The sequence below is a fragment of the Aphanomyces astaci genome (assembly GCF_000520075.1).
Source record: "Aphanomyces astaci strain APO3 unplaced genomic scaffold supercont1.10, whole genome shotgun sequence".
NCBI classification, from domain to species: Eukaryota; Oomycota; class Saprolegniomycetes; order Saprolegniales; family Verrucalvaceae; genus Aphanomyces; species Aphanomyces astaci.
The window spans coordinates 907,972-933,673 of record NW_009798273.1 but is presented as its reverse complement, the minus strand read 5'-3'; the positions used below and the strand labels follow the sequence as shown (position 1 = coordinate 933,673).

Sequence of the window (25,702 nt, the reverse complement as noted above, 5' to 3'; positions counted from 1 at the left end):
ACTAGGGTTGCAGGTTGTCTCAAAGTCACTGTCCAATCACTGATCACCATGTCCGTGGGACATCTAGTGACATACTCATCTCCATACAATCTCTCATATAAGATCATGTATACTTTAGCACTATACAAAGTGAGCATAATAAGTATACTACGCATATCTGGTTTAACCGGATATTCTCCCGTCTAACAAACAGACATCGAAAGTTCGTCCATTTTCGATATATGCGCATGTCGAAATGCCGTCGGAGTACCACAAAACATGCAATAAAAATATATCATCCGCAAATGTAGTGCAGTATCCGGAACTGCTCAGTTTTCAATGTGAAACGGCGCGAATTTTCTAAATATGCAGGGCACTACACTTGCGCGATAGAAAGCGTATCTGACCAGCAGCCAAAGTCCCTCTCCAACAAGTTGGATGACTCCGAAGAAACTCCAGAATTTGCTTTCGCCATCCAGAAATCTCTCGGATGTACAGTACACTACTTATACTAGTATATTTTTTATGATCACTACAGCTTGGAACCCAACAGTATCAGCATCATAGTTGTTAAAATCCACTTTCTGGAAAAATGGATATTACGTTTAACAGTTTATATATAAAAACCAGTTTTTATAGTTTATATAGTTCAAGATTAAACTCTTACTCAGAGTTTGTAAACTCGTCGCCGAGATTGTAGTTGTCTTGATGTACTGTACAGTACCGCCGCGCCTTCGGCGACGAATGCGTCGTCCAAAGAAGCCAACACCCCCTCCACCCGTTGCAGCCAATTCGTCCTCTAGCGAACGCCATGCAGTTGCGTTGGGCTGTCATGTCGCTGCTTTTGCGAACCTCATATTGGCCGTGAGTGGCCCTTAAGCAATGCGTCAGTCTTTGGTGTCAATAATCTGCTTAATGTACTGTATGTCATTATGCTTCATGTAATAAACCAAGCATTATTTCCTCCATCTTCTACTCGTATAAAAAGGCTAATGAAGTTCAAATTGATCATTCTCCTTTTCCTATTATAAGCGAGGATAAATGTATATGCCTACAGACGAAGGAGACGAGTTTTGATGCAAGTGGACTTTGTATTCGATTCTCTGTTCAAAACGTATACGTATGGACTTCAAATTTTGGCCACCAGTTACGATGCTCTTTGGGAACATACCCACTACATTCCATGAGAATAGCGATACGTATTTTTAATATAGAAGTATGTCATAATTTTTTTTTGAAAAAATTACGTCGAAATATAGCATCAAGTGATAGATTTCATATGAAAACTGAAGGCATGGTTGCGGGCTACATAACGAGATGTCGCGTGCGGCGATTGCACTTATTTGGCATGTGTGAAGTGACGGTGGTACCAGTCCCACATACATAGCGACAGACCAACATGCCTACGTTCGTGCAGTCCAAGAATGAGCGGTTTTGGCCAAGGAATAGCCGATATACTATAGTAGTGTGTGTGTGTCGAGGGCATCTCTCAGTGGTGGCACTAGTCCATGAATACGGATAGGTCGAGGTAGAGTAATCCAAAATGCATCTATGATCGCATTGCCGAAATCATGTGAGCTTCACGCTTAATGCAAAGTAACTTACAGAGCAAGCTGTTGGATTATTTGTGCGGTCTACATGCAACTATTTTTGACCGGAAATTATACCACGTTCAAATCGTCCAAATTGATGCACGTAGACTGGAACACGTGCAACTACACCACTTAATTATAACCACATGCACGTACGCCAAAAACCTCGTGCAAACATTCTACGCCCGACCTCAAACATGCCAAAATACTGAAATATAGCTTACTTTGGGTGTGATTATACCCGCAATAAGTATCGTAACACCGTCCATGCCGCTTTATTACGTAGTATAATGCTGCTGTACATGCTACCATGTTCTTGCGTTGATCGGTGATCTCTGAGTCACGAAGCAGCACATTAAAGGCGCATTTTGGCGAAAACTTCAAACATAGCGTGAAAGATGACAAGCAATTATTGTCATCTTGAGCTATAATTTATAGCATACATTGATATGTTATGTTATAATTTTCTAACATTTACACTGTAAATGTCATATTTTTAAAAGTTATGCAACCGTTTTGTGTGGAGCCAAGCAACTCAGCGCAATCGATTGAGGACGATGCCAATCCTTCAAAATGGCAATTAAAAGCAGTGCACGTTGCTTTCTTCCTCAGGCTGAACTCAATTTGATTCTAGCGTGATGATGAACTACAGTATGTATGCACTGCCATTTCGTTTGAGGATCGTAAAGTTTATCATTTCCCGCAGCCTCCTGTAAAGAACTTACTGTTAATTGCAGCGAAGCATGTAGACATCCTGGCTCATGTCGGCTTCAATGACAACTTTACTTAACCTTTAATCCACTTATTTTTGAACTTTAGGTTGTTAGTTTAAACCAGGCATTTAATCCAATACTTTAATCTTAACGTAACAACTATGATCAGCATGAAGCTGACCGTGCGGGGTCGCCTCAAGAGACAGCGCGTGTCCAAGGCCGACACCCCCACAGCGCCATGAACTTGGTCAAGTGGAAGGAGAACTGCAGCGTCGGCGTCCAGCTGCACGAGTGCCGCCTCACCAAGCACGCGTGACCCATGGCCATGCTCGTGTGTCTGGATCCGTGCTGCGACACGTGCTCATCGGCGACCTCCTCGTGGAAATCAACGGCCGAGACACGGTCATGATGAGCGTCAAGTAGACCGTCCGTTGGTGAAAACGTGTTCCAAGACCGCTTTGCTCGAGTTTAAACTGGGCCCGGGCATCTCCGTGCCCAAGGTCAGTGCCCAGTTAGTAACGTTATCGGTTTTACCTTGATTTGGGACGATACTAGTACACGTCAAACAGCATTATACTGTACATTGTACTATTCATACGTAGTACGTACGTACTTGTTTTGAGCTTGTTTTGTAAGTACCACCTACAAAATTGCGCGGCGCTCCAACGCTTGGTAAAGCTACTTGAATTCGTGTACTTCGAAGTACAACACAAGAAGTGAGTGGCTAAGTTAAGGCGAGTACTAGTATGTCCGAAGCACGTTTATCCTAACAATCCGCCAGAGGCGCATGAGAACTCTGTTTCCGATGATGAACCAGTGTAACGTTGACGTTACATGAATTAGGATTCCTATCTTGTCATCCAATCTTGAACCACTACAACTCTGATCCATGTCAGCATTCTGTTGGGTCGCACCGCCCACTGGCATGAATGGTCAGGCCGGGGTTGTCGCATTTAGCACGGTTAAAGTGGCAGGGGTTGCCGTAGGTGACGCCATCCGAGCCGCACTGGGGGTTGTGCTCGCGGGTACATGAACCGTAAACACGAGCGCATTCTTCCGTCTTCACCTGCGGTGGGTCGCATCGCCCACTGGCATGAATGGTCAGGCCGGGGTTGTCGCATTTAGCACGGTTAAAGTGGCAGGGGTTGCCGTAGGTGACGCCATCCGAGCCGCACTGGGGGTTGTGCTCGCGGGTACATGAACCGTAAACACGAGCGCATTCTTCCGTCTTCACCTGCGTTGGGTCGCATTGCCCACGGGCACGAAGGGTCAGGTCGTGTTTGTCGCATTGAGAAAATTTAAACGCGCAGGGGTTGAAGTAGGTGACGCCATCCGAGCCGCACACGGGGTCGAGCTCGCGGGTGCATGTACGAAGACCAGCGCATTCATCCTTCGTCGGGCGCTGGCCTGACGCAGTCATCAAGAAGGCAAGGGCGAGGGTAAGGCGAGCAAGCATGGCTGTTGTATAGGCCTGGGGACACGGGGTAGATCACAAAGGTAGAGCTCAGTTCGAGGTTGAATCAGGAATGAAAGCCAAGGTTACATCAATCCAAACCTTTCATATCCTTGCCCAACACACACAACCACGCAAAACATAAGCTATCATGACCTGGGGTGCAAGCCTTGGTCTTGATTTGCCGTAAGCCTTGGTCATCATGTCGCATGGGTCTGCCTCAATGTTCCTATGTACATACAGTACTACCATACATTCCATCTATGGTTGGATTGTGGCGCTATTCCCTCGAAATCAACGCAAAGGTGTTGCTAACGTTACGTAATCATTTTGGCCATCACCCTTGGTGAGTACACGGTGTACAAGAACTACGTAGTACTCCGAGTAGTAGTACTAGACCTTCGTATGGATAATAATCCGTACACATGTACCGGTATGTAGTGAAGCAACAACGGGGTTTCCAGTGTGTGTTTCGTGAGAACAATGGAAGACTGTTTGGCTATACTAGTAAAAAGATTACAGTGGTTTCAGTCGTCGTCTTATTCAACGACTAAACAACCAAAAATGCTTCACTTTCCAGTATCATTCATATACATACTTTGTACTTCAAGTAAATTATTTTGTCGCGAGTCAATAACAGAATCATTTGGAATTGACAGATGTTCTAGTAACTCTCCAACGAATTCAGGATTGTGTGATTGAGTGCACACTCATAGAGCCCATTAAATGACGGCCTACGACGACCTAACCCCTTTGCACCCATTTTGGGCTGTTTTCATTGGCTATGATTCATTTTTCTCAGATTTTGAGAGCTTTACAAACTCCAAGTTAAGGTACTTGGTCGGCGGCACGGCCTACGGCCTACCTGCCGCTTTTCCCGACGAGAGGAAAAGATAGGAAGTCCCCGTAGGGCACGATGGCGTCGCGCCACAGCGCTCGCTTTGGTGCGAGTCGCTCTACACTCTATCTACGCTACGCTGCGTATAAGTCTATCTACGCTACGCTAAAATCTGGGGATGAACTGGTGACCTTTCGGACCCCATGTTCAAACCACTAGACCACGGGGGCTGGTTCTTTTGGAATTATTGCTGTTAAGCTTAGCGTATACAAAAAGAATTTGAGCACAATGAATTATATCCAATGAGCAGCGACCACACCCATTACTACAGGGTTAGGTCGTCGGTTTTAGAGCATTACAGAAATTACTTAATGTGACATCCCTCAGTTACGCCTTACAGCGTGGGACAAGCCGGATTGCTACGTACTAGTAGTAAAGTTAAGATATTCCCAAGTGGGATAAACTGGGACAATGGATTCATTTCGATTCAATTTTGGATACACAACACACAGTCCACAAGGGTTTTGCAAATTGGCAATCGTTTGCTATCGCAAACGATTGTTAATGCGCAAACCCCGGGCATAGCATTACACGTACGTTATCCGGGGTGGAGACGTAGTCTCCGTGGGGGAAAGGGTACGGTTCTGGTGAAAGAATGCTGGGGCTGGTGACCATGATGACGTCAACAATTATTGTTTGGGATGCACGGATAAGTATCATTAAAATGATACTTACTCCGAAGTGCAATCATCGAATTTAGCATTGGCATTTAGTAACCATATGTTTTGATTTGCTCGGAAATTCACCAATGACTAACACATGCTCTTGCGCGTATTAACAAGTAAGTGCTCGGAAAGTGTCTCTCTGGACTATTTTGCTCGAAATCGATCCATTCTAAAGCTGCTCGGAAATGCTCCATCGTTTGCTCGAAAAAAATGCGCACCCATCAAATGGATCATGTTGTAGACATGATTGATGATCCTACCGTTGAGTCCGGTCGCGAACCAAGAAACTTGTACGCCGTGGACGTGCTCACGGCAATGCGTTGGTCGGTTTCCGCCTGGAATTGCGTCACATCAACGACCATTCGCAACTGCTGGGCCCATACGGGAGTTCTGCCTCGGAACTTTGGCCATTCCCTTCAGCTTTTGCTTAATTGACCAGCAGATGGTCACCCTTCAAAGTTAATGTTTGTGGTTTCTTTGTAGAATAGGCTGACTTGGAAAATTTATATTTGGAAAAGCGAGCAAACGTTGAGGGATCACTGTATTATAAATTTCAACATATTAATAGTATAACTATTAACAGGCAGGCCAGCGGAGAATGTACAAATTTTGGTCATACTATGATTTTCAAACTTCGTCCGCAGAGCTCAGTAAGCCACAGAGATTTCGGAACGCGTCCTTGACTATTCGGCCATGTTCACATGCCATTTGCACGCTTTCGGAGGCCGGAACAACCGCGAAAACTTGCATGGCGCATGGGCCCTCGATGGATTAAACGGCCGACCCTGCGCGTGTCATTGGACACATTTTGGTTCTTTCTTCCAATGGAATGCCAGTAATAATGTCAGAAACGTTTTTGCATACTTGTAGAACTCAAAATGGATTAGTCAGATATTCTTAGATAATCAATTATCCTATATATTGTTAATAACCACTCTGGCCTTTTCCGGTCGAAAGGCTGTTCCCATAGTAGCTCAAATCTGACTTTAATCAGAGTATTGATAAAACTACTGTACTCGGACATCACATCTGCACTTTGTTCCGATTACTCTCCAATCCAGGAAGTAAATCCCCATTGTCCCAAGCTCGTTGGGATAGAACAGCGAGGTTAAATCATCGAGAAACAGCTCCAACCGAGTTGAATGACATGCTCCCACAAGATCAAGATAGGGCGATGCTTCACTTGCCGCCATTATCCCGTTGTTGACTGCGAGGACGCATGCAAATGCGCTTTAAATCATTTGGTATTGGACATTCACAAAGAGCTTCGTCAACAACCAAAGCAAACCACACGTTTTGGAGGTAATTCTACGTGTCTTAATCTGAATGCCTTTCAGTTCATTCGCGTCAACCAAAAGGTCAATCTACGATGCTCGTCAACACATGTGGTACTTCCCAGTGGTTTGGGACATTCTAAAGAACGTACAACTATGTTACAGTGGTAGAGTCTAAGTTCGCTGAAGTGGCTGCTCTCATGTAATTGGATGAAACAAAAGTAGTTCTTTTTATTTCTCCAACAAACGTTCTGTAGTACCATCGCATGATGGCGAAGCATTGGCTCACACGGAAGAATCTCTAGCTCGCACAGATCTTCGTACTTCTACTTGAAAGCATTTACGCGTGTTCATGAAGGTGTATTCTGCGAATCCCGAGAAGGGGGTGGCATCTTCTAGACGGTGGAAATAGTTCCATGTCGATCCTCCATTTTCGTACCGTGAAAAGTGATTATAGTTCCCGTGGCCTTTCTGTTAATATGTTGAAATTTATAATAATAGTATAACTATTAATATGTTGAAAGTACTATTGTCGATTTGCTGGGAATTTCCGGAGAGGTTCAAAGCCCTACTTTCATAAACCACGGGGCGGCATTTGATTGGTTAGTCTGTGAGTTTGGCATTTTCGCATTTGCGCGCCATTTCCAAATTCTGGCGGTCAAGAGTTGCACCGCAATATTTTCAATCACCTAAGTCGAAATACGTAGGAATCGTACTAGTATGAAGAAAATGAACTAATAGAAGGAATAATCTCCCTACATCTTCGATTTTGTCAGACCAAATGTGGTCATCCAGATTCTTTATCTTGGTTTCACTATCGAATTCGGCGGAAATCAACCGGACGCATTTTTACAGGCTCTTTGATGAACACGTAGGAAGGATTTTCCTACGATGTGGATAGCCAATCAAATACATGAAAAACAGGAAAAAGGCGGCCAATATGACGCAGTTGATGGGAGGCTCCCATTCATTAACTTGAGTACCCGCAGCGATTTCACCATCGAAGGAGCGCGAAACAGTCGCGTCTCGGATACTTGTCCGGCATTAAGCAGGTAGTCAACTGGGCTGTCATGGCAGGGAAGCCAGAGCTCCTGATGCCAAGCACCGAGCATGAGGGCCGCATGACCTTAGATCTGCGTGTGTTTGCGTATGATAACTTTTTGGAGTTCATTGTCTGGACCAGAGGTTGGGAAAGAGTTATTTTTATTGGAATATATTCATTTAAAAGTATAAAAAAAATTATTCTGAAATCCTTTCAAAAGAATAAATAATTCGTTTGCACTTCGAGAGAGAATAAGTACATGACCTGGTCCTCTACAAAAAAATAAGTATTGAGTTTTGGAGAATTATTCTAACCTCCATTCAATTCAAAGTCCTGTAAACAAAGGGCAATCATTTCCGTGCAAATCGAATGCAACCACAGCCATTAACTTCACACATAGTTACAATCAAACCAAGGAAACACAATTCATTTTGATGACCAACGACAACAACCAGCCATCGCCCCTTCGTGGAAAACAACTCGCCGAGCTGTACTTTACACGTACCTCACCTGAATCGACGCTTTGGCTCTGTAAATGTGGGAAGCGCCGCACACAAAACGGCACTGGGTACACGAATTTGACGTCGCACATTGAGCGCGAACACCCCGAGTACCTGACCTATGACGCTACAGCCCCGATTTCGCAGCAGAATCTGTTCATGCCCCTGTTCTCGCGCAATGTGCGGAACGTGTACGGCTGGCTGACCTGGATTACGTCATCGCTGTTGCCCTTTAACTTTTGTGAAAACGAGATGGCTCGCCGCTACTCGAACATTGGTCCCATCAGCAACAAGACGCTGATGAAATGGATGCACCAAATGTGTCGTTGGTTGGAAGCGAAACTAAAGAAGACCCTGCCCGAGTCGTTTGCGTGTGTATTTGATGCCTGGACATGTGGGTCGACGCATTACGTGGCGGTCTTTGCGTCGTTCCCAAGTGATTCGTTGCGTGGATACGAGAAGGTGTTGCTCGCATTGTCGCCGATGAACGACGAGGATTCATTGAGTGCTGCAGCCTTCCTGGATTTTTTTGACTTTGTCCTCGATGTGTACGGCAAACAGCGCCGAAATGTGGTGGCCCTGATCGGCAACAATTGCGCCACGAACCGTGCCTTTACTCGCTTGGCTGGCATTCCTATGGTGTGTTGTGCGTCTCATCGGTTCAACTTGTTCGTTGGTGATGTGCTAGCCGACTATGAGGACCTGCTGTGTGCTGTACATGCCATCATGAAGAAGCTGTCTAACATCATTCCTGCTGCCAAGCTTCGCCGGATGACACCATTGTGTCCCAAGCAGCGCAACAAGACACGATGGAGCTCATCCGTTGCCATGTTGGCTCGATATGTCGAGTTGAAACCGTTCCTTCCCCAACTCGGGATAGACGACATCGACATGCTACTGCTTAACAGCCGGCAAGATCGTGATGTGGATCTGTTGATTGCCCAGCTCACCGACTTGAACTCAGTGACGCTTGCGCTCCAGGACGAGTCGTTGACACTTGCCGATGTCCGCATGCTGTTTGATGAAGTCGTTGTCCAGTACTCTGGCGCTGAGGTTCGCCTGGGGCCGGATGCAAGTGTCGTGGAAGACCCCACCTTTGAGTCTGGTGTGGTGAAGGTGCTTCAGCACATGTAGGCGTCACTTAATGAGGACGAGCGTATGGCGATTGCTCTGTTGTCTATGCCGAGTATGGCTGATGGTGGGTATGTGGGTGACACGGACAGCATGAGCATGGCGGCCCGTGAGTTTAAGCGTCGCAAGTTGCTGCAGGCCCGGAGCAACTACCTCGACTGCCGTTTTGCTTCGACCGACGTCGAACATGTGCGAGCGGCTGTTTTCTGTGACGAAATGGGCGATGACCGACCGCCGTCGCAGTGTGCTGCCAGCAAACTTTGAAGAGCAATTGTTCCTCCACTGCAATTCTTTCCTTTGGGGAAGCGAGGACGTCAAGAGCGTCATGGAGGGTGAAACCGATGAGTAGGGTGTAGCCAAATTTGATGTAGTGTTGATTTTTGCATATAAATCAATAAATATGCCTGTTCTTGGAGAGTCCAAAACTGGTCTCCAAATCGCGTGAGGCGTTCTGTGGGCCGAGAAACAGCGATGTCATCATTTTGCAAAGAAATCTTGAAACTCGTGACTGGAAAATTTAAAACAATGTTATTTGTAATTTTGTATGGAAATGCTCGAAAAACAATCTTTTTATACCCAATCACAGAGAAGAAATAGTTATTGAGCCAATCATCGCATGGCAAAAAAAGCATATGATTCTCTACAAACGTATACTTTCTAGGGTTTGGGTTTTCTGAGTATTTTGGCGACTTCATTGGATGAAAACTAGGTGCATTGATTCGCATTGATTCTCGGGGGTTTTGAAGAATTATTCAATAAATTATTCACCACACTAATCTCACCGAGTTATTCACCGCAGGTATAGAAAGAATAAGTAATTCTCTTCGTGGGTTGAAAAAAATAAGTTTCATTATTCATTTTCGACAGGAATAAGTAATAAATAGTATTTTCCCAACCTCTGGTCTGGACTGTTCAGGAGCGAGATATTGGCCTGGGTGCCCTAAGCGGCTATCGGGTATTGCTCTCCCTAGCTGTCGCAACGGTGGTACAACAAGTACGACCTGGTGCTTCTCCATCCCCAACACCGACTAACGACGTCGATCCGAACAGCTCTGTGTTTTTATGGGGTGGCATGTTGCACATGCTTCCGGAAGTTCGTGTGTCGATTTGGCTACTGCATGGAGTGTTTGGTGGCGTGGCAACCCTGCACAAAAGATCATACCGTTACGAAAATAACTACTCGTGATTTGTCCCTGACGTCCGAATCCCAAGAGCATTACGAATGGAAATTCATTATGGATCGAATGTCTAAGTTCTACATGGCCAAGCAAGGCTCACCTCCATGCCCTTCGGCCAGTGCGCTGGAGCTGGCAGCATCTTTTCCCGTCGACAATGGTCTCTTGGACCCTATTCGAACAACCACGTCAAAAAACGTTCTCGACGGGACGGACAACTACATGTGTCGATGGCCGCCAGACTTGTCCGGCAAGTGGAGCCGACCGCAGACCCTCGGCCCTACCGCAAACGGAAACCAGCGAGCTGCAGAGACCTAGTGAGAGCGTTTAAACAGTGATGTTAGAACATGGTGTGAGTTAGATGTGTTGTTCGTACCTTGTGGGAAGATGGGACCGCACTCGGAGTCTTCCAGAATCGGCAGACACATACTCATAAACAGATTCATGAGAGTCAGAAAGATCACATAGGCACAGATGGGTACATTACCTGAGTACAACACACATAGATTGCTTGTGCATAGTACAGAGCCCGACAGGGTCAGACACGCTGTGCCGCCGTGGTCTTGTCAATGTCAGCGTAGAAATTTGAATGGCACGTGTGGTCTGGTTTCACGAACAAAACATTTTCATTGGACAAAACACATTCCGCCGAAATTGGATCCTACGAATTCCAATCACAATACACAAAATCGTTGAAGCAAAGTATACGAAAAGAATTTGTCACCTCTCCTTGGTAAAAAATCTCATAGTGGCACAATTTCAACCATATGTCCACTCACGCCAATATATATTCGAGGGCAACTCTTGCGAGTTACTCCCTCCGTCGCACAATAATGGCTCGACTTTGGGGAGGGTGTAGATGTCTCGTCATTATATTTGTAAGGAAAATTCAAATGTGTCTGCATCCCGCCCCAGAGCGGATTAAATAGTTCTGATTGAACTACGAGAAAGAGCGCGCCGATAGCTTTAACATGATGTACCTGGACTGCGAGAAATCGTACCATAACTTAGGCAATTTTAAAGCTCAAAATTTCCATACATAAATCCATACAAAAACATCATTATTATACATACATGTACATTGGAACTTGTACATGTACATTCATTCACATGTCACTCAAAATGGGAACTGGAAAAGCGGGACCTGACCAACGACGAGCGCGAAGCCATCCTTCGTGAAACGCTGCTTTAGAGCAACGGCACCTACTGCACAAGATTACCCAAGGGTTTTGGCGAGTACCTGACCAACAAGTACAGATGACAAGGGATTTTCAGGGACACTTGGCCCTTCGAATTTGGCATGAAATCAAAATATGATTGGCTAGTAATCTTCGAAATTCGAAAGTAATTGTAGCCAATCACACAGCAGAAGCTTCATTTTCACAGTTTTGAACATGGAGTATTTTATATTGATTGTTTAATGATTCAATTTATACAATAACTTTTGGCGCTGTAGCGCAGTGGTTAGAGTCTTGGATTGCGAAGCATGAAGTCCGGGTTCAAGTCCCCGCTCGATCGTACTTTTTACAATTTTAAACACATATCTATATACAAAATCACATACAATCCGAAAACGCTCTGTAGATGTCGATGAGAAAGCCCACGTTTAAGTGGATCATGGCTATACACTTGAGCAGACTTTTGATCAGACGCTGTTGCAGATACGACTGTACACGCAGGCGTTTCTGCAGCAGCGCCTTAACATGTCTGATGAATGAATGACTTGTTTTGAAAGTCACGTTGGGTGTGATTCCGCTTAAATCACTCCTTGTCGACCAGAAAGAAACATCTCATGCGTCTCCCACTACCGCACAATACTCTATTATAAAGTCAATGGCGTGGTGTTCGTGCTGCATTGGCAGTTGAAGAAAATATGCATCAGACAGATTGGCCAACAACATCGCCCTGTGTACCTCACCTTTGAGCCAACGCCGTGCGCCTCCTAGCTGAATCGCGTCATTCTATCGACTCGGGATGTAGCTGGGTACGCTCCCTGATTTTCCAGCAGCGGCAACCCGAGTCAACATAAGCATGACCTAACCTGCACCGTCTGCAGGTCGATCCCTTGATCAAAGTCAGAGGTACCTTGTGCCCACATGGCCTCTCTTCTCATAGACTTGGAAACCCGCCATCGCCAAAGGGAGGCAGAAGTTGTCACCACCGGTCTAACAGCCTTGGCAATTGTGAAATTACACGTGTCGACGAATGTCGTCAACCTGACATTTAAAATGATTTCACCCCAATCAATACTGTAGCCATTCAGTGAGTAGTTCTCTCATAAAATTATTTGATTGGAAAATATAAATCATTTGTTGACAAAACTTCGGTGTCCCATAAAATCCCTCGTCGTCTGTACTCCTGTCACGAGTAGGAGTATTTGGTGCGTGCAATATACTTACGAACAATCTAGGAATCAGTCGTGGATCACTCCATCGATACTTCAAACTGGGGATGTTTTGTGCGCATTCTAATGCGATTTGCCCTCTTTTGACGGAGGTGAACAAGGTTTCCTGTGAGACATTTATGTACCTCCAAAAATGAATCATTTTCTTTGGCAGTGAAAAGTTTTTTTTTTTCGAGGAGGTATACATTAAAATTCTGATTCGAACCATTATTGTGGGACGGAGGGAGTACTACTCTGGAAGAAATTTTAAGGAAAAGTCCACTGTCCGAGTGGAAAATAATATAAGGAAGTGGATGTAATTACTACTTAGTACTTGGATTTTGTATGTGATGACATAGTGCCCACCTATCAATATTAGTAACACCATCGAACGGAAGGTGAACTGTAAATTTAGTATGGGATAAAGTATGAAGCATCAATCCATGCTGAAGTCCTACTTTCAAAGTGGGTGATAATCAGATATTTTAATATGGGCTGAAGTATGGCATATTCAATCCATCCTAACTCTTTGCCTTCTGTTTTTAATGACGAATGGATAGTCGCGCTGGATTCTCGTGGTATGATTGGTGTATCGATATCGAATCCATCCAGGTTGGACAATTTATGAGAAAACTACACCATTGTATTGAGTCTTCCTTATATTTTCTTCGAGCGTAGTATTTCCCAGTACAATGTATACTACACTACTTGTTGTACCAAAAGTAGAAAAAGAGGTCCTTCTTAACGGCTTTTTCTAAATCGTGAATAAAAAATAGGTAAATCGATTTTGATTGGCTCATGCTATTTTTAAAAACTACTTGGAACTTCCCCTAATTACCGTTAACGTTATGGCAAAAGATGTGATCAAAGCTACTCCAGTAGGCTAGAAACGTGGGCTATGTTGTCTGCATTCACTGTCAAACCGATAAGCGACTTTTGCGTCAGTGGTTTTGAGAATTCAGCTAATCAAGTTCATTTCGTCGACTTTTGAAACAACCGTTCTGGACGACCTCCATGAGATCGTTTGCCATTACTGGCCATTACTTGGACCAACCACAACAATTCTGGTGGGATTGTTTGCTCACAAGTCAAGGTGATTGACATGCAAGTTGACGGGGTAAGCCACGAACCAAGGCCATGTTTGAGCGCATGAAACGCACTTATAGCTGGTGTCAAAGGAATTGTTTAGCGTACCAAGTCACCCTTCCCCAGGCATTGGGTGAAAATGCGTCGGATCGACTCACGCTTAGGGTAGACACGCACGCGGCCACGTCCATCGATAGGTTCTCGCCGCGGCAGTGTGGACTCCATGGCCACCTGCGACAATCGTGCTCTGGACAATTCTCATACCAACAGCATACCGATGGGATTATAGGCTGCTACTATCGGGTCGTACAATTCAAGAATCCTCTATGCAAGAGTCTCCCCCATGTTTTCGCAAACGCTGCCGGTTGCTACGTAGTACATTAGTCCGTAGTATAGAGTAGGTTTATCTATTGATAGTCGATTTGACTTGGGTTGTCATGCAGGGGTAGCAATAAGTGATACAGTACTCTGAGTAGTGTGTAGAGTGATCGGAACATCCGCTCTCTGGTATGTGGTGTCGGGAGATGGTCATGGACGGCATGGTCTTATCTCAGTGCACTAATTATCGGCAAGCGTCGCACGCCCAGGCCGTATTCAGACGATCATCCTCTTGATCTTGCCCACGACTTCGTTCTTGAAATGAGTTTCGCCGTCGGTAACCCATGTCGACACAGTGCCATGTGTCGCAAACCAATCCATCAAGGCGTTTGCCGTGCTTTTCGCGTCGGCCGTTGCCGAAGGGACCAGACGAAAACCCACTCATGTCGTCCTGGATGACCAGAACGTAATTCCAGCCATTCGCGGCTGGCGGTAGTTGGAGCCAGTCGAAGTGGATGAACTCATTTGGGCGCTCCGTATGCAGGGCAGCACCCTAGGGCTTGGTACCATCATGCCGTGTTGGCACTCAGGCAGTGTATGTAACTGCCCAAAAAGGTTTTCAGGTCTTCCTTCGCGGTTCGCCACTCAAACCGCTTAACTGTAAATACGCCTTGGGTTGTCACGTCCACTCCGCGGTGACCGGCTACGCCTTGGTGGGCTATGATGCAAATTCGCTGCTGCAGATCCACAGCGGACTCGGGGATCCAAATCTTCCCAGCGACGGTCACGTAATACCCGTCGCTGACGCTTCATGTCACATTGGGGACGTCTTCGACGGCAGCTTTCCAGGCTGCCTTCTTTATTCCCAGTATTTTCGCCGGCGTCAGCCAGGCGAAATCCTTGTCTTGTAGGGGCGAGACAACAACCAGTTCAACCAGTTGTCGCACTCTCGCCACTGCCGCAGGTAATGGAGCGGCATCCCATCGCCTAAGCAGGCCCAACCGCACGTTCGCTCCCCCCGCCACACTCTCGATGATGTAGGAGAAGGTCGTCATCGTCATCACCATAGTCCACCGTTTTAGATTGTTGGCTTGGTACTGAGCCATGTTGCTGTTGTAACTCAGCGTGTTAAAGATGTACAGCAAACTGCGGTGGTCGGTGAACAGTCTGAATCCCTGCTGCCGGAGCTGCAGGTACTCCAGTCGTTTGCACGATTCGACGATCGCAAACGCTTCCTTTCCCACCGTTGGCTACCGGGCACTTGCCCCGCCAAACCCACCACTCAAGAAACACCAACGGCTCGTGCCGTTGTTGATCCACGGGCAGCTCTAGGTCTTCGGGTGGGATCTGGGTGCAGGCGGCACCCCAATGCGTATCGCTGGCATCGGTGTAAAGGCAGATGACCATGTCTGCGGATGGATGCGACAGCGGTACCATTTTCCGCGACATGTCATTGATCGCAGCAAAACACGCATCGTGTGCGGACGCCGACCCAACAGCAGCCGACTTGATTCGCGCCAGCGCCATCTTCTTCGGCCCACCAGCGGCCTTCGCCGCCAGGTCCAACACGCCCCGCAGCGGATCAATCATCTCCGAGTAGCTGGGGATGGAGCTGCGCATCCAATTAGTCGCGCAGACAAATTGTTGCAGATCGGCACCAGACGTTGGCGTCTCCAATGCACACAGGCCCTCAACTCGATCAGGGGAATGGGAGATCCCTTCGGCGGAAATGACTTTCCCGCACCACATGGCTTTCAAGAAGAAAAAGCACTTCTTCGGATGCAGCTTGAGGAGGACCTTTCTGCAGATGGAAAGCAGCACCTTGACCAACAACACAAACAGACTGTCTGAGTTGTCGGCGCACCCCAACAGATCGTCCAACGAACCCAGCACCCCGGCGTAAAACAGTTCGACGAACATTTGGTTCACCACGGACTGGTAATAGGCCACGGCATCCGTCTGTCCCATGAGAATTCTGGTTGGCGTGTAAGCACCGAACGGTGTCATGAACGAGCACCACATCTGGCAGGATGGGTGCAGTGGCAACTGGCTGCATTCAACGGCTCGACATCTACCGGCAAGTCTTGTCCAAATTCTAGGCGAAAGAGATCGGCATGATCATTCAAAATACGCCACAGTTCGACTTCTTGCGCAGGGGAGAGGCCAAGCTGGATGGCCTCGACAATCGAGAATGCGCCTGATCTCGCCGTCTTGGTTGGCGGGCTTCTCCATTGTTGGAGTGGAACACGCCACGTCCTCGGCGTACAATGCGTCTTCAGGGTTCGCCGACGTCTGGCTGGCATCTCCCGCTTCGGCCATAGACTCGACGCTGCTTCAAAGCGTCGACAAGCATGCCGTCGACTGAAAACCCCAGTCGCTCCATAACGGGACGTCCAATGCAAACGTCGATCTCCAACCCACGCTCCAAGTCCATGCAAGACCAATGGGCGATTGACGTCTCCAACGTCACCGTCTTGAACCGCACTTGCCGTGTCACATGGACAGGCTTGGTTGTCTCTCCGTACGGCTTCTTGGCTTTGCCTCAACGTTGCACCAAGGCGGCGCTCCAGCGCAACGAGGAGGCCTTCTGACACCAAAGTCTCGTCGGACCCAGAGTCAAGCAACGCTTGAGGAAGTGTGATAACGTTCTCGATCGACGCTTGACACTCCATGCTGTTCGCAGGCGTTGTGCTTGACAAGAAGTTCACCGACCGATGGCACGCCTGATGGAAGTCGTCCATCAACGTTACCTCGGCATCTGTAATGCTGGGATGTTCCCGCACTCCGTGTGCCGTCGACTGATATTTCAGGCACTTGGGCATCGGTCGCTCCGGTGGCTCATCTCTTTTATCGGCATGCCAAGTAGGAGGCGCGACAGACGCGCCACTGGGCCACCTTTCTTCACGGACCGGGCTGAAACGTGGTCGAGGCCGCGAGTTTTTCCTTCGGCGGCTTCGAAGGTTTTTCTTCGTCCATGCCACCATATAGCTGGTACCCAATCGAGGATTGCAGCAGCCGCTTGACGTTAACAAAACACGTCTAACTTGAGCATTTTGTTCCGCTGGAGTGGTGCTGGCTTGATCGCGTTGGTGTGATTCCCACCATCAACTTCGCTTCCTGATGGAGCACCCACTCTTGGCTGTACGCCTCGAGGATTTTCATCAAGTTGTCGAGCATTCGACTTACTCGAATGTCGGCGTCGAGGATCTTGGTGTCGAACTGTACGGCTACTTGAAGGCACTTCATTAGCGCGGCCAACTCAGCGGGTGCTTCATCGTGGGCCTCCATAAACCAGGTCACCCACTTGACTTCTGTTACATCGCCATGTGACTTCCCAAAGTCAAACATAGCGATGTGTCGCTTTGCACGCGCCGACTGGCATCAAAAACGGACGTTGACCCGTTTGATTGCAGTGCCATGATCTGCGACGTGTATCGCTGGTTTTCGGACTTCGTTAATCCCTTGAATGACGGTGCTTTTGGCAACTCCGGCGGGTTGAGTTCCTTCACGGCATCTTCGACCCCCATGTCAAAATTTTCAGCTGCTTGCGCAGCAGCAGGTTCCTCCGATGTTGCGCATCTTGGGCCATTTCTTTGCGGTCCCAACCCGATCCGATCAATGGCCTGAGGTTGGGTTCTTTGAGGAGTGCCAAAAGGCCCACGGAGATGTCCGCAACCTTCACGCCCTCATGGCGCCTGCCGCACTGGGTCATCTTCGCGCTCCGGCGAACGAGACTTGCGGCTTGACGGCTTAGCTTCCGTATCACTCATTGTATAGTCGATACGATGCTCTATTTGTTCCGCGCCCCGCACTGTCGGTCGTTCCGTCGACTAGCACAGCAACAACAACCATGGTTACACTTACTACGCAAACTGAGTGGTATAAAAAATTTTAAAAAATCAGACGGCTCTCGCCCTCCCATCGAGGTGCGGTTTGCCTTCGGTCATTTCCAATGGACGCGGCAGAACAATCAACGATAGTGCATGCATTGTAGCATTCGCAAGGAAGACGACCCTGGGCAATATAATTGGTAGATTATTATCCAATGGTATCATTAGTGAATTCAGACTTAAAAACCGTTGGCACAAAAATCGCTCCGAACACGCCCTAAACACCTTAGGTCGACTGTTTTGAAGTTCAATATCGGCCATTTTGGAGGGGATGTTCATCTTGGTCGACAGAACTTCAGCTCAATAACATATGCGTACATATTTTCGACAGAACAGTATAACAGTGACTTCGCCCATCCTATGTAATCAAACCATACTACCGTAGATATAATGTATGGTGGTATTCAGTACATAGGAACATTAATAGTGAGTTTTTGGACACCCACTTTTGAGATGCATTTTGAGGTGTGAATCTCCAACTCAAATGCGAAGTTGTGAAATTAGGAGGTGGGTGCGGATACCCAAACGATTCGCGTTTACCTCTGTTTTAATGAGTGAGACGTACGCCCATAAGCAGTAAGTAGTCTACAATTTGGAGATTTTTATTAAACTAAGGAGTATTTTGGGCTATCTCAACTCACTATCAAAAGAGCTAAACGTGCGTCTGGTAACACTTGGAGGATAAAATGGAATTTCGGGGGAGCGAATATCTCAATCAGTAATTATTGAACAACGACAATCACTCATTATTGAATAACGACGAAAACTCCATTTTGTGTGAAAATATTGGTACTTTTTGCCAGACACATCATTCAGCTTTTCTTTCAGAACAATTCGAAATGGCAACATTGTTCGGAATGAAGGACAACCATGCCACCTGAACGCTCGCCTGTGATTTGTTTCTTGTCACCCAGCTACAAGCCCAAGCTGACTCAGGCAAACGAGCAGACAGCGGGTTCAAAAAGGAGGTTGGCGAGCCGTTGCTAATGCGTTCAACCTCGAGTATGGCGTCACGTACTTGCTAGCACAACTGACGTCTCCTTTGGACTGCGTAATGATCCTGCTACTGGACCAAGCATAATTCTAATGTATGCATTGTAGCTCAAGCGAGATTACAAGGACGTCAAGGAACCCGAAATAACTCATAGTCCAACACCAATATTTACAGTTAATACGAGTAATAAAAATGGACCTTGGATACTCCAACTTGCGATTGAACTGGCGCTTCTTAAGCAGTTTCTCGACAATGTACATTTCTTCGCCGGTGGATTCATCTAGAACAACAGGAGTAGCTTTCGGGATAGGCCTGGAAGCAAACTTGGCTTCATTGGGCTGGTATTGCTTAAGTCGATCGACGTTGAACACGTCATGCACACGCATAGTTGTTACGTTAAGATTAAAGTATTGGATTAAACGCCTGGTTTAAACTAAAAACCTAAAGTTCAAAAATAAATGGATTAAAGGTTAAACAAAGTTGGTATTGAAGCCGACATGAGCCAAATTATCGACTCACATTTTCACACAAATATTATCAACGTATTAACCAGACTATGTCAAAAACATTACTGGAGTAATACATTCGACAATTTGCTTCGACCACGAGTGTAGCGATGAACTTCCAGCAAGACGTACTAGCTGACAATGCCCCCTGTATGGCGGGCTATGTGGACTTGCTAGGCCCTCCAACCTCGGGCGCAAGCGATGAGAAGAAGGACAATCTTCCTGCCCCCCCTCCACCGTCAACGCCCCCCTCCCCACACGATGATCTTCCTGTCCCCCCCTCCACCGACGACGCCCCCCTCCCCCACGCGATGATTTTATTGCCCTCCCTTCGTTCTCAACCCCACAACCCCCTTCCCCCACAAGGCGGGCGCAAGCTGATTGGACGGCCCCATTCCGACATATGGGCCTGGTTTACGGACGCCAGCTCCCCCCAACGAACCAACTCGGCGATGTGTAAACATTGCGGCAACAACATGTTCTACTACAAGAAATCCAAGCAAGTGTCACACCATTTGAACAACTGCGAGAAGTTTCGGCCGACAATGATGGCGCTGGACCCACACGAAAGACCAACTTGGTTCGCAGTCAGTACCAAGCGACAGAAGCAAGCCAAGGCGCTGTCAAGTATGAAGGCCCCAACTGGTATCTCCTTTGGCCATCCTTCTTCTGCGCCTGTCAAGACCTTGCAAGAGTGCATGCGACGTTATGCTCTGCCCAAGCTATCTCAAGTGGACCTCGAAGCGATCAAGAAAGACGTCGCAATGCACTTTTACATCACGGACACTTCGTTCCATCGTGTGGCCAGTTTCACCTGAGGAGGGCGTTCCAGCGGGCTGGACATTGTGCTTCCAAACCGTCAAGCGTTGGCCAACAAGTACCTCGACATCTGCTACCATGAAGTCAAGCAAGAAACAGATCGTCGATAGGGCGCGCCGGATACCCAGGTGTGCCTGACAACGGATGGATTGTCAGATGTCAACATGGAGCCAGTAGTTAACTACATGACAGCAAGTACACTGAAGCTCAAGCGCACACGGCGGAGTGGATGGCCAAATACCTTGAAGACACTATGGCAGCCTACCAGCAAATGTATGTGGCGCGTGTACAGACAACACAGCTGCAAACAAGGGCGCTTGGAAAATCCTTGAAGCGAAGTTCCCAACCAAGCTCTTCCCCGGGTGTGTGTGCCACGCTTTAAATCTGTTAGTTAAGGACATATTTGGTCTGGGAAAGACCAAGTTGGGGGCAATGACGTGCCACGTTATCCGAATGGATATCCATTCGAGCACCTTGTCAACTTCGTGGACAGCTGTAAACACGTAGTTCGGTTCATCCGCAACAATGGGCGGTTGAAGTCAGCGCTGTCAAGTCTCCAAAAGGCCAACCATCTCGGTCGCCTAGTGATGCCTGCACCAACCCGGTGGTGCACAATGCAGCAGTGCTTAGTTTCGCTCCACGAGTCAGAGTCATTGCTCCATGACTTGGTCAGTGCCCGGGATTTCATTACCGGCTCCGCATCAACGGCTGCGGCGGATGGCTATCAAAGAGACAGTAACGGCTGTTGAATTTGTCTCAAAGCTGGAGCACTGCATTTCTATCTTGTCACCCATCGACAAATGGATCAAGATCTTTCAAAGTGACCGCGTACCGGTGTCAGAAGTGTTCGATGCATTTGTCCACCAGCTGCCACACGCAATCGGCGACATCTGAAGTCTGAACCTCCATGAGTCGAAATACATTGTGGCCGCCATCAAGACTCGCTGGGATTTTGTGTACGACGACGCGCACGGGGTGGGCTACCTGCTGGACCCGCGGTTTGTGGGCGGCGGTATTGACAGCATGGAATTCAAGGAAGATGTAGTTGATTTCGTAGTTACCTATGCACCATCAGACACCCCGCCCTCGACGAACAGCCGTAGAGATGCTTTGTCGCATGATCTGAAGGAGTTTCGGGGTTTCGGGGTTTCGTAGTGCAAGCGTGGCCACTCCTACGCGAACGAGCACTTCGCGTTCTCAACCTTGTGGCATCCAGTGCTGCTTCCGAACGTAACTTCTCCATGCACGGCTTCATCCAGTCCAAGAAGCGAAATAGACTAAGCCCCAGTACCGTGACAAAACGGATGTACATCACGACGAAAGACAATCTGGACGACGAAGTTGGAGGTAAAGACTACTCATCGGACGAGTATACAAACTCTGAGTAAGAGTTTAATCTTGAAATAAAAACTATATAAACTGTTAAACCTAAAATCCATTTTTCCAAAAAGTGGAATTTAACAACTATGTGCACACATGACGTCGAGCGAGGTAACTTAAGGCGCATGGCTTTGTCATTAATGGCTTGGACAATCTCAAAGGGACCGATGAATCATGAAACCAGCTTGGGACACTCGGAGTTGTCGAGCATCAGGGCATGCTTTAGAGGCAGGTAGCGAGTCGCTAACAGTACTTGATTGCCTTCCTTGAAGGTCACGTTCGAGCGGCGCTTGTTATACAATACTCCTTCTGACGTTGTTGGACCTTCGTCAAAGTCTCGTGAGCCATCCGAATGACTTCCTTTCGATGTTCCGCAAAATTCTTGGCAAAATCATTCTGGGGCAAGGAGTCGCTCACGGCAGGTTGCGCAATTTGCGGCCTGTGTCAACTTCGAACGGCGTCAAGCCGGTTGATGCTTGGACCAATCCTTGGTGGGCAAACTCGATCGTTGGCAAATGGTGGACCCAGTCTTGCCCTAGATACGACCCTTGACATCTGAGCGCATCTTCGAGAGTTCGATTCTGGCGCTCAGTCGCTCCATCGGCTTGAGCTCTGCCGGCAGTAGTCATGGCTTGGTGGATACCCATAATCTCCACGAGGAACTTCCAAAACGTGCTTGAAAACTTGGGGTCACGGTCGCTGATGATCATTGCTGGTAGTCAATGGTGGCGAACAACATGTTCGAAGAATTCCTTCGCCTTTTGGGGTGCATCCACATCTGATCTCGTCGGGATGTACTTTGGCCGCTTGGAGAGCTTGTCTACCACGACCAAAATAGCATCATAGCCTTTTGACACGAGTAAACCGGTGATCCAATCCGCTGAAACAGTTTGCCAACACTCTTCCGACGCGGGAATGGGAATCATCTTGCCATTTGCACGCAGACTGCTCGTCTTGTATAGACTGCATGTTTCGCAAGTCGCGATATATAACTTCACGTCTTCGGCAAGAGTGTTCCAGTAATACCACTTGCGCTACACTTAACATTGTACGTCAAGTTCCAGGCTGCGCGGCAGTGCTTGAATCGTGCGCGTGGGATAAAATCTCTGCGCGCAGCACGTCATCGTTGGGGACACATAGCTTCCAAACTTGCTCTTGACTTCACAGAAAGCAGAGTCCTTCCTTCCACTTGAAGGCTTCACCTTTCATCGACTTTGTCCCTGAGTCCTTTGCGTATGCCTTCACAAAATGTGCCTTGGCTTTGGTGTCCAACTCGATGTTGGTGTCCAACTCGATGGTGCTAAAAGACACTTGCTTCCAGTGGTTCACCGTTAGGCGTTGAGGCCCTAGCACTCCTTTTTTCTCCCCCAACTCCTCCCCCCAAAAAGGAGAGTCGACAATGACGGCGATGTCACGAGTCGTGTAGGTGGAGAGAGCCGATGCATGGACAAGAAGTCGATTGATGCGCGCCGCGACTGAGGCACAGTGGATACCACACGCGTGGATTGAGCTGGTGAACGGTGGAGTGGCCTGTGGAGGCCGAGACAAGGCATCAGCTACCACATTCAACTTGCCCGGGCGATGATGGAGGGCAAAGACGAAACAACTGGAAAAATCAAGCCAACGCGTCAACTTGGGCGTTAGGACCGGCGTTGTCATGAACCACTTGCAGCAGGAGTTGTCGGTGTATACATCGAACCGATTGCCATGCAGGTAATGGCACCACTTGCCCAGAGCCAACTTAATGGGAAATGACTGCACCACAGCAGAAACCAGAGGCGTCGGTGGTAACCACAAAAGGCTCGTTGTAGTCAGGCAATTGCAAAACAGGGGCTTGCTGTAACGCGAAAATGATTGTCAAAAACGCTCGACACTCGTCCTCGTTCCAGTGCCACTTGGCTCTTTTCTTGAGCAATCCACTAAGGGGACGGACGAGCTCCGCGAAGTCGGGGATGACCTTGCGGTAGTAACTGGCAAGACCGACAAAACTCATGACGTCTTTGCTCGACTGAGGCTCCGGCCACTTTTCGATAGCACGGACTTTGGACTGGACCACGTGGAGGCCATCTTTCGAAATGGTGTGACCGAAAAAGTTGACAGAGTCGACACCAAACGAGCACTTGGAAGGACGAGCGTATAGCTTCTTGGTGCGAAGGACAGTTCAAATTGAACGCAAATGATTAGCGCGGTCTTCGAGCGTCCGCGAGAACACACAATTGACAGAGTCGACACCAAACGAGCACTTGGAAGGACGAGCGTATAGCTTCTCGGGGCGAAGGACAGTTCAAATTGAACGCAAATGATCAGCGCGCTCTTCGAGCGTCCGCGAGAACACACAAATGTCGTCTATGTACACCACGACAAAGTCGAACTTGTCAAACAATCGACGCATAAGGCGAGACCAAATGCCTGGCATGCCTGCCATACCCATTGGGGCCACTACCTATTCATAAACATCGCGATGGGTCCTGAAGGCGGTGTACTTCCGCGCTGATGGCATCACGAGCATTTGGTGGTAGCCAGGTGCCAAGTCGATCTTCGTAAAAACTCGGCATCCGTGCATGCGGTCAAACAGGTCTTAAATGTTGGGCAGCGGGATCTTTGGCACGATGGACTGAGGGTTGAACATGGCGGTAATCCAACACGCATCGCATAGGGGTGTCGGGCATGGCGGTACGAAGCCACTCACGACGCGAAAGCATCTGACCATCATCCGTTACCACTGCCGCGTGGGATTGAGTTTGATTCGACAATGAAGCCTGACACGAGACCCCAGCACCGACCCCCGTTCCGTTTGTCCAAGGTGGAATCAGGTTCTTTGGACACTTTCGTCGACGATCTGTTGCAAAAGGGCTGGATCGAGCTCTCGAACAGCGACTGGGTATCCAATATCTTGGGTCTTCCCAAGCGTGGTGAGTAGAGCTAAATTTTTGAGTGGTAATTGTGAAACACCCCTTTGATAGGACTACCCCGCTACCACCGGTAGGTTTTATAGGGGTCTCAATAAATCCAAATATATATCTGACCAGTAGATGATCTGAGTTCCATCTCACAATATGCATAACGTTATTACCATTTTATTGAACTCCAAGCCAAATATTTTCCCCATAACCCAGAACTTCGATTGTACCGTTACTTCAGGATGCAGTACGGATGTTTTGGGGATTATCCGGGTGATTCTGTCCCCATTTGCCTCCGATATCCCAATAATTTGCACTTTTTGGGATGTCCGAGACGAATGGGGACAAAATCACCCGGATAAGTCCCCAAATTCTGCGTAGTATCCGTAGCTAAGAGTTACAACTGTAGTAATGATTTTTAGGGATGGCGAGTTGGGATGCGGTGGAGGTGCTCTTGGTTGCTTACGTTATCGATTAATTGAGTTTGGATTATCATTTTTAAGACATTCCTCCGGGGCCGACACTAGAACCACATGTTATGGAACTGCTTCGCCAATTGGAACGCGCCTGCTCGACCAGCGGTGCTGTGTAATCTTCGGTTTTTACTTCGCTCAACGCTTCATACCTCGTGCTTCGACCGATCTTCTTCGAAGTTCGGTCCTCGTCTTCGTATGCGGCCCTTGTTATCCGGATCCCCCAGGGGAGGGACGGATAAATCCTTGCGGAAATAATCCGGGGAAGCCGAGGATCGAACCCACGACCTTTGAGTTAAGAAACCGATGCTCTACCACCTGAGCTATTCCCCCCCCCCAGGTGTCGCACTGTACATTGGGGTGTATTTGACTTTTAACCCTACAGTTCTATCAACCTTGTGATTCTACTGCTGTACAGTATTTGTTCCTAAATACCAATAAATAGTGTGGTATCACCTGAGCGGTAACCGCCGAAGTAGCGGATTGACCGAAAAGTGCAGGGGATATTTTGACCAGAAACCGTGGTAACTG

At 47.7% G+C, this 25,702-nt stretch overlaps 7 protein-coding genes and 2 pseudogenes across 9 annotated transcripts; 5 read left to right on the top strand and 4 right to left on the bottom strand.

The window, feature by feature from the left end:
- Positions 1-2,454: 2,454 nt before the first annotated feature.
- Positions 2,455-2,707, top strand: H257_05517 (hypothetical protein; the record flags this gene model as incomplete). The annotated part of the gene is made up of 2 exons (XM_009830424.1): positions 2,455-2,466; positions 2,519-2,707. 2 exons carry the CDS (start codon positions 2,455-2,457, stop codon positions 2,705-2,707), a joined length of 201 nt encoding a protein of 66 aa, XP_009828726.1.
- Positions 2,708-3,176: 469 nt separating this feature from the next.
- Positions 3,177-3,740, bottom strand: H257_05516 (hypothetical protein; the record flags this gene model as incomplete). Its single annotated transcript, XM_009830423.1, has 1 exon — positions 3,177-3,740. The coding sequence occupies one exon, from the start codon at positions 3,738-3,740 to the stop codon at positions 3,177-3,179; it is 564 nt and encodes a 187-aa protein (XP_009828725.1).
- A 5,564-nt stretch (positions 3,741-9,304) lies between these two features.
- On the top strand, positions 9,305-10,740 carry H257_05515 (hypothetical protein; the record flags this gene model as incomplete). The annotated part of the gene is made up of 3 exons (XM_009830422.1): positions 9,305-9,436; positions 10,164-10,340; positions 10,501-10,740. 3 exons carry the CDS (start codon positions 9,305-9,307, stop codon positions 10,738-10,740), a joined length of 549 nt encoding a protein of 182 aa, XP_009828724.1.
- A 1,128-nt stretch (positions 10,741-11,868) lies between these two features.
- H257_05514 lies at positions 11,869-11,940 on the top strand (annotated as a pseudogene). Its single transcript has one exon. The product of its transcript is annotated as a tRNA-OTHER (tRNA).
- A 2,545-nt stretch (positions 11,941-14,485) lies between these two features.
- H257_05513 (hypothetical protein) lies at positions 14,486-17,557 on the bottom strand (the record flags this gene model as incomplete). The annotated part of the gene is made up of 11 exons (XM_009830421.1): positions 14,486-14,524; positions 14,583-14,762; positions 14,878-14,979; positions 15,028-15,444; positions 15,503-16,231; positions 16,285-16,406; positions 16,456-16,541; positions 16,627-16,682; positions 16,735-17,053; positions 17,115-17,248; positions 17,312-17,557. The coding sequence occupies 11 exons, from the start codon at positions 17,555-17,557 to the stop codon at positions 14,486-14,488; spliced, it is 2,430 nt and encodes an 809-aa protein (XP_009828723.1).
- A 338-nt stretch (positions 17,558-17,895) lies between these two features.
- H257_05512 (hypothetical protein) lies at positions 17,896-19,479 on the bottom strand (the record flags this gene model as incomplete). Its single annotated transcript, XM_009830420.1, has 3 exons — positions 17,896-18,039; positions 18,115-18,223; positions 19,301-19,479. The coding sequence occupies 3 exons, from the start codon at positions 19,477-19,479 to the stop codon at positions 17,896-17,898; spliced, it is 432 nt and encodes a 143-aa protein (XP_009828722.1).
- A 272-nt stretch (positions 19,480-19,751) lies between these two features.
- H257_05511 (hypothetical protein) lies at positions 19,752-20,417 on the top strand (the record flags this gene model as incomplete). The annotated part of the gene is made up of 1 exon (XM_009830419.1): positions 19,752-20,417. The coding sequence occupies one exon, from the start codon at positions 19,752-19,754 to the stop codon at positions 20,415-20,417; it is 666 nt and encodes a 221-aa protein (XP_009828721.1).
- Positions 20,418-21,135: 718 nt separating this feature from the next.
- H257_05510 (hypothetical protein) lies at positions 21,136-21,806 on the top strand (the record flags this gene model as incomplete). The annotated part of the gene is made up of 3 exons (XM_009830418.1): positions 21,136-21,263; positions 21,315-21,517; positions 21,574-21,806. The coding sequence occupies 3 exons, from the start codon at positions 21,136-21,138 to the stop codon at positions 21,804-21,806; spliced, it is 564 nt and encodes a 187-aa protein (XP_009828720.1).
- A 3,625-nt stretch (positions 21,807-25,431) lies between these two features.
- On the bottom strand, positions 25,432-25,504 carry H257_05509 (annotated as a pseudogene). Its single transcript has one exon. The product of its transcript is annotated as a tRNA-OTHER (tRNA).
- Between the last annotated feature and the right edge of the window lie 198 nt (positions 25,505-25,702).